Below are 17,820 nucleotides of genomic sequence, written 5' to 3' on the forward strand. Positions count from 1 at the left end.
GAGATTTTACAGAGGAAGGCAACATGGCTGTGGAATTTCTGAGATATTCATTTTTCAGTCTCATATGTTTTATGGTTTAAGCAATAAAAATAATGATCTTATTTACCTCACACATGTGGATTATTGCTGGGCAACTGCATGAATGTTTTCTTTCTTAATTTTGCATTGATTTGTGGGAAAAAATTCCCATATGCAACTTTATGCTTGTAAAGTTTTTAAAAATCACAACGATCTGCTGCTTATTGTGAACCAACATGTTTGAAAGAATGCACTGATATAATCACAGCATGCAACTTAGATACCAAGCAGTTTTGGAATTGAGAAGATCGTGCTTTAGTGAAGATCTCAGAAAATTCAACACATCAAAGTATTGCATCACATATGCTAGTCTTAGAGAGCTTGAGAAGGCTGTCCATGTTTTGTGGTTGATAAATTCAAGCTATTCATTAGCATCAAATATCATGCTTTATGGTAATTAGCAAACTATCTAGTCTTTGGTTGCAGTAATTTATTGAGTCTTAGTAGTACATTGTATCAAATAATCAGGACTACAAACACATTGAGCATAAAGCAGAAATGTAAGCCACAATTTTATTATGTAGTTTGAACTGTTGGAAAGGTGGAGGGGAAAATGACCTATGTGCCAATAGCCATATTAATTTGCTGAGGAAAAATAAATCAATTTAAATATTAAATCTGAAATAATAAAATAATTTTTTATGAATCATCACTCTCTATAGGATATGTATCACCTTTTAATTTTTCAAGCTAAATCATGCAACAATTGCAATTCAATGCAGGCAGCATTCTCTGAGGGAAAAAATAATTTGGAGATTTAAGATCAGAGATTAAAGCTGGTGTTGGATGAAGAACATACAAGTATGTGAACCTGAACTAGATTTAGGTCAATCACTAATCATTTACATAGAAGCCATAAACCAATGAAAGATAGCTTTACTTCTAGATTTTGTGCCATTCTGATTGATGTTGATGGGGAAGGATGTTGTGCTGTTTGAATGAAGAACTGCAGAGCTGCAATTGCTGGATACTGTGGAAAAGAGTCAAAAGAGTTAAAAGAAAATCAGAAGTAATTAAAAAATGATTTTGCAGGGCAGAGCAAAGAGCAGAGGCTGGAATTCAGAGCACTGGTTACCACACCTCCCATCAGTGTTTCATCCACAGATCTGTGATGGGAAGTGTATGTTTTCAACAGTCCTGCTGACTCATAACAATCATACAAGGTCAAAATTTACCCATAGATTTTAGAGTTCTAAAAAGATATCAGGGTCAAATCCAGACAACAAAACCCCTATGAATATTTGAATACATTTAATTTCTGTAGCAAGATCTCCAGCATAATAAATACAATATAAAGGGGAGTTTAACAATTCAAATTTGAAGCATAAAATCAATACTTTAAGTATATTGTTATCTGACTCTGACCTTTATCAGGCAATTTGTAAATGCAGTGGTAAGATACTATACGTTGATAAAAATCAGTATCACCATTTAAAAAAAATCAGCTGATACGATCCGTACTACTCTGCATTTTGCAGCCATGTATTAATTTCAGGTCATTGTTCCATGATTCAATTTACATTTCTGGCATCTAAATAATGAAATGATATATCTGCTTCCAGTTTATTCACATGTAGGTGAATAAAAGTAGCTAAATATTTTTTTTTGCCTTTGCACTGCTGCAGGGAGTCTTTTCGCTTGTGACTGTGTTGTGAGGTCATTAGGATATATTATCAAATGTGTACTCCTTGGGATATGCATGAACATTTATTGTGTGAACTTGACTGTCAGTGACCTGACATTGTTTGGTGTAATACGGACAAACAGCTTTAAATCAAACACTTTAAACGAGATAAAATCTGAAATGAAATAAAATTGGCAATCCACAGCAAGTACCAGAAAGAGATTCTATAACTTTTAAAAATATGTCTGCTAGAGGATTTAATAGCTGAGTGAGCTTATTTTATTTGCACTTGGGCTGCTGAATCAGACAGAAAATAGTGAAAAATTGCACTTGAAGTATTCAATCATGTACAAAAGTGAAAGCAAGTCATTTGATTTGAATTGGGTTGAATCAATTTGTCAGCACTTTATTTGTGAGATTATTTGTGAGAACAATTACAATTTGCCAAGATGAAAAATTATTATATATGTTGCTTCCTAATTTCAACTGGCTCCCTGTTGTGTACAATGCAGTAGGCATAATAAAATGGCAAAAAATATAATTATTAGATTAGTTAATGTTTCCAGTGGGCAAGTATATCAGTTTAACGTCATCCTCAAGATGTCAATTCTAGATGTACAGATATCAGTGTCTCCTTCCTGTTTGAGTGTTGGCAAAAAGAAGGGGCAAAGAAAGCAGCCTCCTTCCTCAAGGACCCTCACAACTCAGGCCATGCCCTCTACACACTGCTACCATTGGGAAGGAGGTACAACAACCTGAAGATGAACATCCAGCTGCACAAGGACAAGTTTTTCTATCTGCCATCAGATTTCTGAATGGACAAGAAACCTCAGACGGGACCTCAATTTCTCTTATTTTTACACTAACATATATTTTTAAATATAATTTTATAGCAATATTTGCTCTGCAACGCTGCTGCAGAACAACAAATTTTGTGACATGTTCATAAAAATAAAGACTGATTATGAAAATCATTATATCTACAGAAGAAGAGGAAACCTAGATATCTGCAGCATAACAGGTTAATTGGGTGGTTAAAAAGGCATTCAAGATGCTTTGATGTATTAGTTTTCAGAATCAGGATTTATTGTCATGAACAAGTCATGAAATTCGGTGTTTTGCGGCAGTGTCATAATGCAAACATTCATATTATTAACCATCTTACAATAATAATATAAAAAATAAATTAGTAGTGCACGAGAAGTAAGGCAGTGTCATTGGTTCATTGATTATTCGTGAATCTGATGGCAGTGGGGAAAAAGCTTGGTGCACAAATTTAGGCTCCTGTACCTTTTTCCTGATGGTAGCAGCATGAAGAGGAAATGGCCTGGGTCTATGAGAATAGAGGCTGCTTTTTTAAGACAATGGAGTGGAGTCTGGTGCCTATGATGTGGCATTGAGGCACAGAATGCAAGAGCAGGGTGTTTTCCTGCAACCACACATAATTGTGTTAGACCGTAGATTGAGTACTACATACAATACTCTTCACCATGCAACAGGAAGGATTTGATTGCACTGGAGAGAGTGTTGAGGATATGAAAATTTGAAGCAATGAGGAAAGACTGGGTATGCTGGAGTTGTTTTCTATTGAAAAGCAGTAACTGAGAAAAATAATTGACATCTATTAAATTAGGAGGCGTCTTGATGGAGTGAATATGAGAAAGCTATTTATGGTCAAAAAAGGTAGTTGGTAGAAGGATTTAAGGAGAGATAAATCTTAAATTATTTCTTCCACACAGGCATGTATCTGAGTCAGTGCCAGGAAAGGGGGCAGAAGCATAAATCCACACATTAAAAAATCATTCAATGTGTATTTGCTGAGCCACGACCTGCAGGGATAAGGACTTACTGGAGGCTGCAATTATTCTGGATAACTTCTTTTGGACCAGCACTGACCCAAGAGGTAAAATGCCTCGTCAATTGTTGGGAAGCTTCTGGTGTCTTGGCTTTCAATTTACAGAGTCGGTGAACTATTCAGAGCTGCTACTGAATTATAATTGAAATTTAAGTGGATGTTGTGCTTGCATCTCATCTCAGACAATCATGATGGCCTCCCTAAATTATGCTTTGTTCATCATCTAACTTCAGCATATGGAGGGTGAAGCAGTAAGGCATTCAAAGCTCAAAGAGATCTCATAAGAGGCGCAGTTATTCTGACATTTCAACCTGCACACCTACCTCCAGGGCACCTATCTTTTCCATTGCAGTGGTTACTGCAGCACTTTATTCAGTATTTCGGAAGCTCTGGGTAGAACACCTTGCAAAGTGTGATTCTCAGTATGAGAATTTCTCATTCATCACATCATAGCAACAAACTAGGCTTTGCATACTTGAATCTGCACTTCTCTCCCAGAACTTTATTTTTAACTGTGTTTCACTTCAACCCCCACTCCCCCCTCCCCACCTTCCCGCAACTCTCTGATGTGAAGAACAAAGAATGTGACACCTACTTCAGTTCTGACATATTCCCCACTATAGAATAACACTGCAAGCAATATGACACCATGACATCGGAGCATTACTGGTAGTGATTCATCCAATCATGATGCTCATTAAATATTTAAGACCATGTGTCATATTTATTCAAAGTGTTATTTAATTCTAGCACCACTTCCATAGACAGGTGCATTCCTTAAAACCTGTTTCTGCCCCTGTTTCTGAAAGTGTGTTGGCTGGTTTGTTTAATACACAAAAGTGCCGGAGAAACCCAGCAGGTCATGTAGCATCTATCGAAACGAAAGGATAAGCAACATTTCGAGCCAAAGCCCTTCACCAAGGAACTTGACTTACCTCAGGCTCGAAATGTTGCTTATCCTTTCGTTTCGATAGATGCTGCATGACCTGCTGGGTTTCTCCAGCACTTTTGTGCATTGCCATACAATCACAGTGTCTGCAGACTCTTTCCTGGTTAATTTCATCACCTGTTGCTTATGTGTTTTTTTAATGTATTAGTGTGGTCCAATTGAATTATTAACTCTAAATACTGTCAATTGTGTACATGCCATTAATTATTTTTAGAATTAACCGACTGAATCCTTATTACACAGAACTCCTTCTTTTTGTCAACCCTTTGAGGGCAGACAAGCTATGAAGTCCTGTAGACACAGAGCTAATGGTGGACCTGTGCAGATTACACACGCAGCCATTAGTAAAGGTCTCTGGAAGCCTATTTGGAGATGCATCGCTATGCTCAATGCAAGTATCAGAAGTCGAGATGTCTCTGGGGATGATCATTGGTATTGAATAATGCAATTTCTCCCGACTCTTATACCAGAGACATGAACACATGGAGTGAAAATGAAGAACTTCTGCGTACATATTGCGGAAGTTGCCAGAGGTTTCTGTTGTGCGAATGGTAGTTTGTCCATTTCTGATAAGCAAGGCTTTCTGCTCTGCATCCCTTTTTTCATCTTCTGCATTCATTGTCATGAATCTCAGAACTACCAGGTTGAGGAAAGCTCCAATAACTGTCAGGCCTGTCAAAATGTAGACAAAGCTAAATGCCACATAGTGGGGGTTCTTTTGAAGGGCATCGTGTTTCTGCAGAGCCACATAGTCTCCAAATCCAATGGTGGTGAGTGTAATGAAGCAATAGTAGTAGGCGTGAAAAAAAGTCCAATCCTCATAATATGAAAATGCAGTAGCCCCAATGCATAGGGTGCTAATGCAGGAGAAAAAGCCAATAATAACCATGTTTGCCATAGAGACTTCTGTTCGTTTCATTCTAAGGCACTTCTTGATTCTGTGTAGCAGATACTTGACAAAGGTGTTGATTCTCTCGCCCATGCTCTGGAACATGACCAGGGTGAGTGGAATCCCCAGCAAGGCATAAAACATGCAGAAAATCTTCCCTCCATCGGTGCTGGGAGCTGCATGGCCATATCCTGCCAAAGAGAAATGTGCATTATCAAATTCCAGTGGTTATCCTTTGGGGTTCAATATCATTATTATTGTTCAGAATATTCAATCACATTATTCATTATTCTATAACATTAGGCAAGAATCTTCACATTGAGATGCCCAATTATATTTTTAACACAGTCATTTTCCTGAGAGTATTAAATGCAGCACTGGTGACAATTTTGTTGCAAAATCTATTTAGAGAACAAAACAGGCATTTTCGTACATTGCTGCCAATAAGAAACAGAAAACTGAAGGCCAAATAGAAAATTAATTCTTGGAATTACACTTGCAATTCAATAGAAATAGACATGTTGTAATTCTGTCTTTATCACCCTCCTTCATCTACAGAAAATTAAATATTTAAGGAGAACGTATAATATATGTAAATGTCTGGAATGGCTCAAAATATTTTCTGAGGAGATAATTCTAAAAAGTGATAGCATGCCGATCAGCAAACCCACTCACGAGAGTTATAAGCAAAATAAAAATCATAAACCTCCAGCAAGGTTGGAGATTAAAATAAAATATTCTCAAAAAGTCTTACAGAACAGTAAAACACCCCAGGCTCACCATCAAAGGTCTATCTGTACAAATCCCTTTACCAAAACCTGGTCCACAGCCAAGTCTGCCTAGCGATTTAAGTACTTATCCGAATGCTTCCTGAAAGTTGTGAGTGCATTGCATTCCAGATTCCAGCCACCCTCTGGGCAGAGAGAAAAAAATCCTCCTGAGATCTATAAATCCTTTGCTCCTCGCTTGATGTCTATGGCCTTTGGGAACAGTTGCTGATTATCTACCCTGTTCTAACAGGGTACATGAAACAAACTACAAGCAGATATAGGGTAAATTAAGACCTTTAAAAAGATTTGGACCCATATTTATTAAGAATGGTGTTGTGGATCATAGAGATATTGGGCGGCACTGATCTACTGATTCTCTTAACCTTGCCTATAGCCCATTTAACATTATGCTGGCAACAGTTCCAATCAACCTGAAGGCCTCATTGCCATGGCTACCCTATGAGATGGGGAAGTCAGTACATGACGGCCTGACCTCAAGTGGCAGCTCACTGATGTCATTGACATTTGACCAATTTTTATGCATCTCTGATGATCAAAGACATATTAAAATTTGTTCAAATTCATTCTCATAATCAAATTAAATAATTACTTTATTTAAAATCTCATTAGTCTGCAAGTAATTAAACACATCATAATTAAATAAAATGAATGAAAAACATTTACTTGCATTTAACTTTTCAATCAATATGGGAGATTTCTTCAATTAAATGAAAAGTGTGATATTAATGGCATCTGCCAGCTTTTCCTGACTTCTGTGTTTTGATGTGCAAGTCACATCACTAATGGCAAAACACCATTTCCTTACTGACCATCAGCACAGGGGCACCCTTGGGCCGTGTGCTTAGTTTCCTACCCTATTCCTTGTACACCCTTGCCTGTGTAGCCAAGTTCAGCTCCAACTCAATCTACAAATTTGACGACATCACCACCAATTGGCCAAATAACTAGAAATGATGAATGAGAATACAGAATAGAACCAGGTTGGGTGATCCCAGAACAGCAATTTTGCTCTTAGCATCATCAAGACCAAGGAGCTTATCGTTGGGTTTAGATGGGGGAGGCCAAGGGAACATGCACCTCTTTGCATTGATGGAATAAAGATGGGAGTTCATATCTCAAAAGACCTTTCCTGGAACCAGCACATTAAGGCAACCAGGAAGAAGCCACATCAATGCCTTTACTTTCTAAAGAGTCTGAGGAGATTTGGAAAGTCATCATATAATCTATCAAAGTTCTCCAGGGTGCTCTTTGGAAAGTATACTGACTGCAGCGCAGCCTGGTTTGGCAATTCAAATGTCCAGGAATGCAGAAGGTAGCAAACATAGCTCATCTATTGCATCTATTTGAGGTGCTGCCTCAAGAAGACAACGAAGATCATAAAGGGCCCTCATTGACTGGTCACAACCTCTTCTCACTGCCGTCTTTGAGCAAAGGTACAGAAGCCTGAAAACCAGCACCTCTAGATTTAAGAACAATTTATTTCCAACAGCTCTCAGTCTCTTGGACCTCCTTTAATTGTTGTGAGTTTTGATAATGAAAGCAAGTGGATTAACTTCAAACCTAGTTTATTAACTATCTACATTGAGGATGCAAAATAACAGAACCCTGCCACTGGAGTGCAGCAGCATAAAGAATTCCCCCAGAACCCCAGTAACCCAGACACAGAGGATATGAACACAATGGCTGATCTACATCCCCTTTCCTAAGCTCATGTTCCATATCATGACAAAATTACCTTGTTAAACTTCAGAGCTTACAAAGTGTCACAGAATGACCAATATTGAACAGACACATTCAGTAAACGAAATGGCAACCACATTAGGTGAGAAACACAAGAAAACACTCTGCTCCATGTAAACAATATGAAAATCAATGACCATAACCAAACAAATATATATATACTGTAAAACACGATTCAATCCCTGTATTTGGGATTTGACTTACTAACAACCTGAGCATATTCTATTTAGATTTTCAGTTGTGTTTGAGGGTGGCTCAGTTGGAGGCACTCAATCTGAAACCACTCAGTGTCCATCCTTTCCAGTCCTACTCTCTGGGAATGTTGAAGACATTTAACCCAGGTCCAGGATCCTGATAGTCAGTGTCACTTACACTGGGCTGGGCTGGCGCAGGCTAGGCTACAGGTAGAATGTGTCGGCGATTCCTCCTGTATAGCTTTCCTTCTGAGTTAATAAGATAAGATCTGGGCACCTTGCAACTCTGCTTTGCCATGCCTGTCCGGTTGTAACCTTGTGGGGTCTCCAACCTGATAACCTGTCCTTCCATTAAAAGCTGAAGTGATTGGCTTGATCTGCCATAGCAAAACTTTTGTGACAGTCTCTTGTTGATAAGATGGGATTTTACCTCTTGTGGGTTATGCATTTGATGTTCAAGTAGTTTCCTTGAGACAGGGAGAGTAGTGGGTTGCCTTGACATTAGTCTTTGTGCAGGAGACCCTAGCACTGTGTCTTGAGGCACATTTCTGAGACTTAGGAGGTTAAGGAAAACATTAGTTCTATCTGAGAGATTTCTCCATGAGTTGCTTGGCACTGCAGACAGCTCTTTCAGCTAACCCATTAGATTGGGGCTATTCTGGGCTGCTGGTGTTGTGAGTAAAAGTCCCATTGCACAGCAAAGTCCTTGAATCGCTGGCTTGTAAACTGTCTCTGGCATTGACTGATATGAGGAGGTATGGTGCTCCATGAACTGAAAAGTGTCTCTTGAGTTTTGTGATGACCGTTGCTGAGGTAACATTACAAAGCAAGTCAATCTCATACCAGCCTGAATACGAGTCCACTAGCACCAAATACTGCTGACAGCGCCATTCAAAGATATCAGTTGCCAGGGTCAATGAAGGTAGGTCTGGAACTGGATGAAGGAGAAGTCGTTCCTTTTGCTGGTGTGGTTTTGTGCTGTTATAGAGAGAGCATGACTGTATCTCCTTGTTGATGTCATCTGTCACTGTAGGCCAGTCAACTATGTCTCTTGCTCTCAGTTTAGTAGCTTCTGCACCAGGATGCCCTCTGTACATGATGCTGATGTACTCCTTTTGTAGTGACCCAGGAAAGATGGCTTTCTGGCCTGTCTATATTTAGTTTGTCTCTGAAAGGAAAATAAGGAGGAACAGCATGTGGAAGCCTATGCTGCTTGCTGGGCCACTAATGTCTGCAGGGTTATGTCATCTGATGTGTGTCTCTTTAACTCGTCCAAGCGAGAAGAGGATACGTAATTGACTGTCATCACGTCCAAGTTGTCCTCCTCATCAGCTTGCTGAACTGCAAATCTCCAAGGAGCTTGAGACAGAGTGTCAGCCAGGTACATTGCTTTCCAGTTTTATACTTGAAGGTATAAAGTTTTTTAAAGTTGTAACATCATCCTTTGTAGTCTTGCCAGTGCTGCATGTGTGGGTGACCAGACATTTCTATGGTCACCGGCTTGCCATAAATATAGTCATGGAATTTTAAATGTGCAAAAACCACTGCCAACAGATCTTTTTCAACCTGAGCATATCTGGTTTCTGTGTCAGTTAGTATTCGTGAAGCATAGGCTACAGATTTTCCTTCTTGCATACAGGCTGCTCCTAGTCCATACTGTGAAGCATCACTGATAAGTGTCTACGGCTTACTGACGTCGTAATAAGACAGAACCGGTGGGCAGAACGTGCTTCTTTAGTACTTCAAAAGCATTTTGCTGCTGCTCATGCCAAGTCCACTCATTGACCTTGTGTAGTAGTTGTTGCAGTGGAGCGGTTAGCTGACTGGAATTCAGAATAAATTTTCCAAGATAGTTGACTACCCCCAGGAATCTTTTCAGAGCTGGAACTCCTCCTGGTACTGGTATTTCACTGATTGTTTGTGTTTTCGAAGGGTCGGGTTTAAGGCCTTCACTTGTGAAAACGTGACCATCGTAGCTAACGGGGTTCAGCCGAAGCCTCCACTTGAAGGCATTAAGCCTCAAGTTCACCTCTCTAGCTTGGTTGAGCACTTTTCTCAAGTTTGCATTGTGTTCTTCCATGTTTTATTCCTCCAATTATTAAGTTGTCGATTATGATTGCACAGGGATATCCTGCAAAAATCAGTTCCATGGAGTGCTGGAACACTTCACTGAAATCTGTAGCGACCAAAACAATTGCTGAAAGTAGTTAGCAATGACGATTTGTGGTCAAGTGAAATCTGCCAAAAGAAGTTCCTCTCATCTAAGACCGAAAACACAGTTGTATTTGACATTTGTGTGGTCACTTCTTCCACAGTACGCGTAGGGCAATGTGGCCTTTTCAGAGCAGCGTTCAGGTCTCTTGGATTGATGCATATTCTGATTTCTTGTTTGACCTTTATTTTGGCGACAACCATAGATGATACCCAATCAGTTGGCTCAGAAACTGGAGTGATGACACCCAATTCCTGCATCCTGTCTAACTCAGCTTTAAACTCTGTCCTTCACAGCCACAGGAATGCAATGTGCAGGACGAATAACTGGTCTCACTTCCAGGTCAAGTCTCATGGAATAGGTTACAGGTAGCTTTCCAAGCTCACCATAAAAAAGGTTGTTGCATTCAGCTTGAATTTGATGTTGCATATTATTTTCAGTGGGCTTAACTGGTGAACGTCTTTGCTGAATGAGACCAGGCCCATTTGAATGCATACACGTAGCCTGAGCAGTAGCAAAATATCCTCACGAATAACGAAAAACAGCTATGTATATAGGCATCCTTCTAAGTAGCACGACAACTTAACCATACCAACCACCTGGATTTTATTACCCCCATATGCAATTAAGCTTATGGATTTAATACATGGCCTTTTTTTTTCTTCACTCTTTACTCACTCAAATGCCTTTTTTGACAAGATATTACGCTTGGCACAGAGCTATTAACTTGCACAGAGACAAAAGCTTCATAATTTTTGTTTATTTGTGCATCAGTTGAATCAACAGCCATTTGCAGAATTATACCATCGACATAGAATGCCTCATCTGTGTCACTATCAGATTGGTCTGGTTCTATCTGGTGAACTTAGAGCATTTTTAAAAATGATTCCATTTGTTGACCAAAAGCTGGGCATTTGTCTCCTTTAGCTGCATGATCACCTCCACAGTTATTGCAATTAGTAATAAACTGTCACAATTTTTTTTTCTGGCTAGATCTTAATTTTTGTCTCAAACTCCTGTTTCCTCGTGAACCTAGCCTGGACTGCATCAACATTTATAACACTGTGCTGTGGAGAAGCCAGTGTTTTGTTTTGCTTTGGTCATCTCATGAATTTGATGGATGGAGACAGCCTTAGCTAATGTCAAGCCACTATCACAGAGTAGCACCTTTCTCATATTTCTCACCTTTTTCATTATGAATACAACAGACTAGCCTATCTCTAATAAGGTCCTCACAGAGAACTCTAAAACTGCAACTTTTCGCTTTGATTCTTAAATCACTGACATATGAGCCAATTATCTCGCCAACTTGTGTCTTTCCATAGTAAAGTTGGTTTGAGGATTACACATCTCTCTAAATTTTCTTGAGGCATTCAGGATCCTCTTTGGTTTCTGCGCGAATGAGGATTGGTCCTCTCTCACTGACATCTCCCACGTACACGAAAGATCTCTGGTCCCGCTAGATTGAGGAGAATGTATGCTCGAGTACGGGCTGGCTTGTCAGAGAATGCCACCACAATGAAAATATCATATTCTTATTTAAAAATCTGCCAGTTTTCAGCAGTGTTATCGTCAAAGACAAGTGGGTCGGGCCTCCGGACTCCATCCACCATATTCATCCCTGTGCTGACAACTTTTAGTTGTCCCAGACAAAAAACATTAACCTTGAAAAGTCAGGGACATTCCACTTCTGACACCATGTTGAAAGTTTAGATAAATGAAAGCAAGTGAATTAACTTCAACACACAATCTCACACAAATCATTGACCTGCTCTGACAGCACAAAAGGACTGTCTGCATTATTACAAGTCACTGTTTTTGCACTAGGATTACTGTCTATCTGGATTATTATTTAGATATCAGATGTGGTTATTGTCTTTAACTTAATTCAATTAGTTTGTAAGTATAGTTTCTCTTTACCTCTTCGGCTACAACAAGCAAGAATTTGGATGTATATGTACATTTTACAATTTGTATGAAAATAAACTCTGTCATTATCATGTCCCAAAGCCAGAAACAAGCCGACCGTTGTACAGCTGTTTTCCAATAGTTCTTTATGGAACCACCAGCTGATTTGGCCATTTTAAAATGCAGCTTGAATTTCTTTCAGACGAAATACTGCAATGTAGAAGGGATGTTTCTATGCTACAGGACTTCCGATAAGCCCCAAGCTGAAATCCATGATTTATTGCATGCATTCGACCAGAGAGGACCACCCATTCAATAACCATCTTGTGTATCTACACCACCAGATTTCACAGGCTTCAATGAACGCATGACTCCAGCCTCCAGCAATTCCTTGCAACTGGATTCTGCATGCCTCCTGCTAAACTATGAACCTTGGTTTTCGATGATTCTTCTGATGCTATGTCATTTTAATCTGTTTTCCTCTTCCTCTGCCTTTGAAGTGAATGCTGTGGGGCATCAGGCTCAATATCTTTGCTTATCGTCATCACCATCGTTTCCACCTCCTCCTCCTTTATTCTTTCCCCCTGAACTTTCCTTTCCTCCTTCTTCCATATCCTGGTAAAATACTTCACCCGTAATTGGTTGAAATCATTCAAATCTGGTGAAACATTTGCAAAAAATGAAATCTTTATGCAGATCAATGACCTCGATCAAACTTATTGGCAACATTCAAAAATGGCAACAGTGGGGGGAAATTCAGCAATGACAAATGCAACTGTTTAATGGAACCAACATTGTTTATTTCAGATGTTCTTGAAGCCAGTGGGGTAATTTTGTCATTAAATGCTTGCGGAAGATCTGCTTATTTTGAGATATTGCAGTAGACTTGCTGCTTGTTCCCAATGTAACTCTACAGTTAGACCCTCCTGGAACTTTCTTTTAAGTTCTTCTTTTAGGATTAAATCCATGTTGTCATACAATTTCCTTTCCAATAATCTACCAAGTTTTCCAACAGATATTCATTCACAACTTTTAATGGTCAAAACCATGGTCAATACGGCAGACTATTTTTTTCCAAATACCAGACAATTTGTAAAAAAATAGTCAGGGAAGGACGTCAATGGAAGTGTTGTTAATTAAATCAGGTTTATGTACACCTCACTGACAAAAGACAAAGGAGGAAAAACCCAACACCCAACCCCAACCCACCAATTTTCCCTTGCAACCGCTGCAACCGTGCCTGTCTGTCCCGCATCGGACTTGTCAGTCACCAACGAGCCTGCAGCAGACGTGGACATACCCCTCCGTAAATCTTCGTCCGCGAAGCCAAGCCGAAGAAGAAAGAAGAAAAAGAAGAAGAGAAGAAGAATGTACAGAAAATAACGTATCTATATAAGAGGAAGAAATTACTCCGAAAGGTAACCTTTAGAAAAGTAAAAGTAATTGATATAAATGACCATTAGGTTATTTCTGCATAAAAAATGGTCGATGTTAGTTTAAATACTTTTATTTTTAATAACACTGAACCCTTAAGTCCCATAAAATCAGGAAAAGAAATGGAGTTTCATCCTAACAACGTGTCTCAGACTTCCATTAGGTGCAAAAAGAGGATGACCTGAAGACACTGGGAATGCTGAAACTCAAATATCAGTTTTGTTCTGTGTGAGATCATGTTGTGAGAAGAGTCTACATTTAGTGTATTATGCCTAACACACTATTCTGCACAATGGAATTCCACATGTTACACTCCCCGGCAGCAATTGGAAGGCACACAAATGGGTTAAGATTAACACAAAATTTATTAACAAGTTAATAATAATAGAACTAATGTGATAAACTTAACACCTGAACACTAGCCTTAATGGCAACTCTATATCTTCTTTGGCTTGGCTTCGCGGACGAAGATTTATGGAGGGGGTAAAAAGTCCACGTCAGCTGCAGGCTCGTTTGTGGCTGACCAGTCCGATGCGGGACAGGCAGACACGATTGCAGCGGTTGCAAGGGAAAATTGGTTGGTTGGGGTTGGGTGTTGGGTTTTTCCTCCTTTGCCTTTTGTCAGTGAGGTGGGCTCTGCGGTCTTCTTCAAAGGAGGCTGCTGCCCGCCAAACTGTGAGGCGCCAAGATGCATAGTTTGAGGCGTTATCAGCCCACTGGCGGTGGTCAATGTGGCAGGCACCAAGAGATTTCTTTAGGCAGTCCTTGTACCTTTTCTTTGGTGCACCTCTGTCACGGTGGCCAGTGGAGAGCTCGCCATATAATACGATCTTGGGAAGGCGATGGTCCTCCATTCTGGAGACGTGACCCATCCAGCGCAGCTGGATCTTCAGCAGCGTGGACTCGATGCTGTCGACCTCTGCCATCTCGAGTACCTCGACGTTAGGGGTGTGAGCGCTCCAATGGATGTTGAGGATGGAGCGGAGACAACGCTGGTGGAAGCGTTCTAGGAGCCGTAGGTGGTGCCGGTAGAGGACCCATGATTCGGAGCCGAACAGGTGTGTGGGTATGACAACGGCTCTGTATACGCTTATCTTTGTGAGGTTTTTCAGTTGGTTGTTTTTCCAGACTCTTTTGTGTAGTCTTCCAAAGGCGCTATTTGCCTTGGCGAGTCTGTTGTCTATCTCATTGTCGATCCTTGCATCTGATGAAATGGTGCAGCCGAGATAGGTAAACTGGTTGACCGTTTTGAGTTTTGTGTGCCCGATGGAGATGTGGGGGGGCTGGTAGTCATGGTGGGGAGCTGGCTGATGGAGGACCTCAGTTTTCTTCAGGCTGACTTCCAGGCCAAACATTTTGGCAGTTTCCGCAAAGCAGGACGTCAAGCGCTGAAGAGCTGGCTCTGAATGGGCAACTAAAGCGGCATCATCTGCAAAGAGTAGTTCACGGACAAGTTTCTCTTGTGTCTTGGTGTGAGCTTGCAGGCGCCTCAGATTGAAGAGACTGCCATCCGTGCGGTACCGGATGTAAACAGCGTCTTCATTGTTGGGGTCTTTCATGGCTTGGTTCAGCATCATGCTGAAGAAGATTGAAAAGAGGGTTGGTGCGAGAACACAGCCTTGCTTCACGCCATTGTTAATGGAGAAGGGTTCAGAGAGCTCATTGCTGTATCTGACCCGACCTTGTTGGTTTTCGTGCAGTTGGATAATCATGTTGAGGAACTTTGGGGGACATCCGATGCGCTCTAGTATTTGCCAAAGCCCTTTCCTGCTCACGGTGTCGAAGGCTTTGGTGAGGTCAACAAAGGTGATGTAGAGTCCTTTATATATGTTCTATATAAACAACAGATTTTTATACAAAGTATTTGGGGGAAAAAACCAGACCATTACAGTCCATGCTCAAATGCCCCTCCCCCCCAAAATCACCAGAATTCCCAAAACAAACCCCCCACATGAGTCACATCAAATCTGTCAGTCAAGAAAGAACAGCTCATAGATCTGGTTTCCAGGCTTGGGGTTATTTGTTTCCTTGCCCGCTGATCTTTTAGTTTGAGGTTGTCTCAATAGACTGTCAGAGGAACATGAGATTGGCTTGAGTTTTGAGTGTTGCAACAACCACCTTTACTTCACCTGGAAGTTTCAGTGTCCTCCTGGTCACCACACGAGGTTCACTCCTCCGAAGTCCTCTTTAGAGTTAACAAGTGACCTTCTGTCTCACAAGTCTTCTCCTTTGGACACCCTGACTTGAGTGGTCCCATGACTCCTGTCACATGAAGTCCTCTTGAAAGGGGAGAGGAGAGGAACTGGTCTGTCCCACACACTCTCTGTGTATCAGAGTTCTCCAAACTGCTGTCAGGACAACAATGCTGACACCTGTAGTCAAAGTAGCTCAGTCTTCCTTTTCCCACTGAAGCTATTGGGTGAGCACACTGACATACAGCTCCAGATGGCAGTGCTAGCACCCATGTGGCTTGCTGAAGCTGCCGGGTGAACACTCAATCAGACTGACTATTTTACTGCCTGCAGTCCAATCCACTGACTAACCTCTTCAAAATCAATGCGCTGGGGTTTTTTAAACTGCCTAGCGTGTACCTCCAGCTCTCCCCATTGGTGGAGAGAGGTTTTCAGGCTCACTCTCCTGCAAGCCCATGGACTTCCAATGCTTTGACAGCTGTCAAAGTCCTCTAGTGGTAGCCCAGCACTATTACCGCCCCAAGCAGCTGTCAAATCCCCTGCTGTAGATACAGTCCTGTCCTCAGCCAAAAAAGTAAAAATGTCCAAGGTCCGTAACACAAATCTTGTATAAATAAAAATTAAAATTGAGGAAGTATAATTTGATCAATAAGTAGTATTATATATATTTTACAGTAAACAATTCTAACCTCGTAATTATAAACTTATGGAGTTGGTGAATGGTTATGGTGAGGTGACTGGAATTCAGTCATATCCCAGCAGATGTGATATGTTCAACCAGCTCTTAAAGGAGTGTACTTCAATACAAGCAAAGTTCTTCCAGTTACAGGGAAATGCCACCACTGAATAAATGAATGCTACATGGATGGAAGAGGGGTTCAGAGAAGCCTGGGCAACTGTAAGATGACCATGGAAACCATTCTGGTAGGAAATTGCCAGATTATACTTTGTAAGGACATCAAAAAATGTTTGCTTATCACCTAAAGGAAGAGGCAAACAGTCATAGGCAGCAATTCACATTCGCACCAAAAAACATAGGTGTAAGAAGGGATAGGTCCTTCACTGTGAATTTAGGGAGCTCAGTAAGACCTCCTGGGTTATCGTCTCTGTGCCAAGTTTTTGTGAGCATAGGGATTAGAGGATAGATAATATTTGGCCAAAGAAATGGTGAAGGATTGAGAGCTTTAGATTGCAGGATCTATAGGTGTATTTACAGTGAAGATGGATCCTGTTCATGTTGGATGGTGGCACTTGAACGGGAATGGGTGCAATGTTATTGGAAGGTTTGCTGTTGTTGTTGGGAAGTGGTTAAAACTATTTCTGATAATAGCATGAATATAAAATTGGGGTGGGGGAGGTGAGGAATTGGTACCGTCAAATACGATAGTGCAGGAAGATGACATTGGGAACCATGAGAGGCAAGGTGAAAGACAGATGGAACCAGTTGGGGGAGAGAATCTGAACATGAATGTATGATTAGTAGTTGGGTGGATCCTGGAGGGGAAGAGAGATGAAAATAGGTGATGGGGGGAGGGGTGATGGGAATGGAAATGTGAATTAAAATAAGAGGACCAGAGATAGATCTGAGGAAGAGAAATAGAAGGGAAGGGACATAAGAGCTACCTAAAATTGGAAAACTCCGATATTCATATAATTGGCTTAGAGCAGGGGTGGCCAACCGTTTAATTTTACATTTTTAATTTAGACGTACACACATTTTGGCCTATGTGTCCATGGCGCCCAATTAACCTACACTCCTGGTACCTACACGTGGCCTGAAATGGCCTGTTACTGTGCTATATGTCTAAATTAAAGATTAAAAATTAAAAGGTTGGCCACCCCTGGCTTAGAGACTAACCAGACAATAAAAGGCATTGTTCCTCTAGAGGCAGAGTCTGAGGATGGACAGGTTGGTGTGGAAATAGGGAAATGAAATGGGATGCATTTAGCTTCT

General features: G+C 40.7%; 1 protein-coding gene across 1 annotated transcript in view; it reads right to left on the reverse strand.

Annotated features, from left to right (window-relative positions):
- Window positions 1-4,741: 4,741 nt before the first annotated feature.
- The window catches only part of kcnk3a (potassium channel, subfamily K, member 3a), a 113,101-nt gene continuing 100,022 nt past the window's right edge, over window positions 4,742-17,820 (reverse strand). The window contains exon 2 of the mRNA XM_069888297.1: window positions 4,742-5,586. Within this exon, the coding sequence (XP_069744398.1) occupies window positions 4,742-5,586 (845 nt within the window). The remainder of the gene's footprint in view (window positions 5,587-17,820) is intronic.

This window comes from Narcine bancroftii, chromosome 6 (assembly GCF_036971445.1).
Source record: "Narcine bancroftii isolate sNarBan1 chromosome 6, sNarBan1.hap1, whole genome shotgun sequence".
NCBI lineage: Eukaryota > Metazoa > Chordata > Chondrichthyes > Torpediniformes > Narcinidae > Narcine > Narcine bancroftii.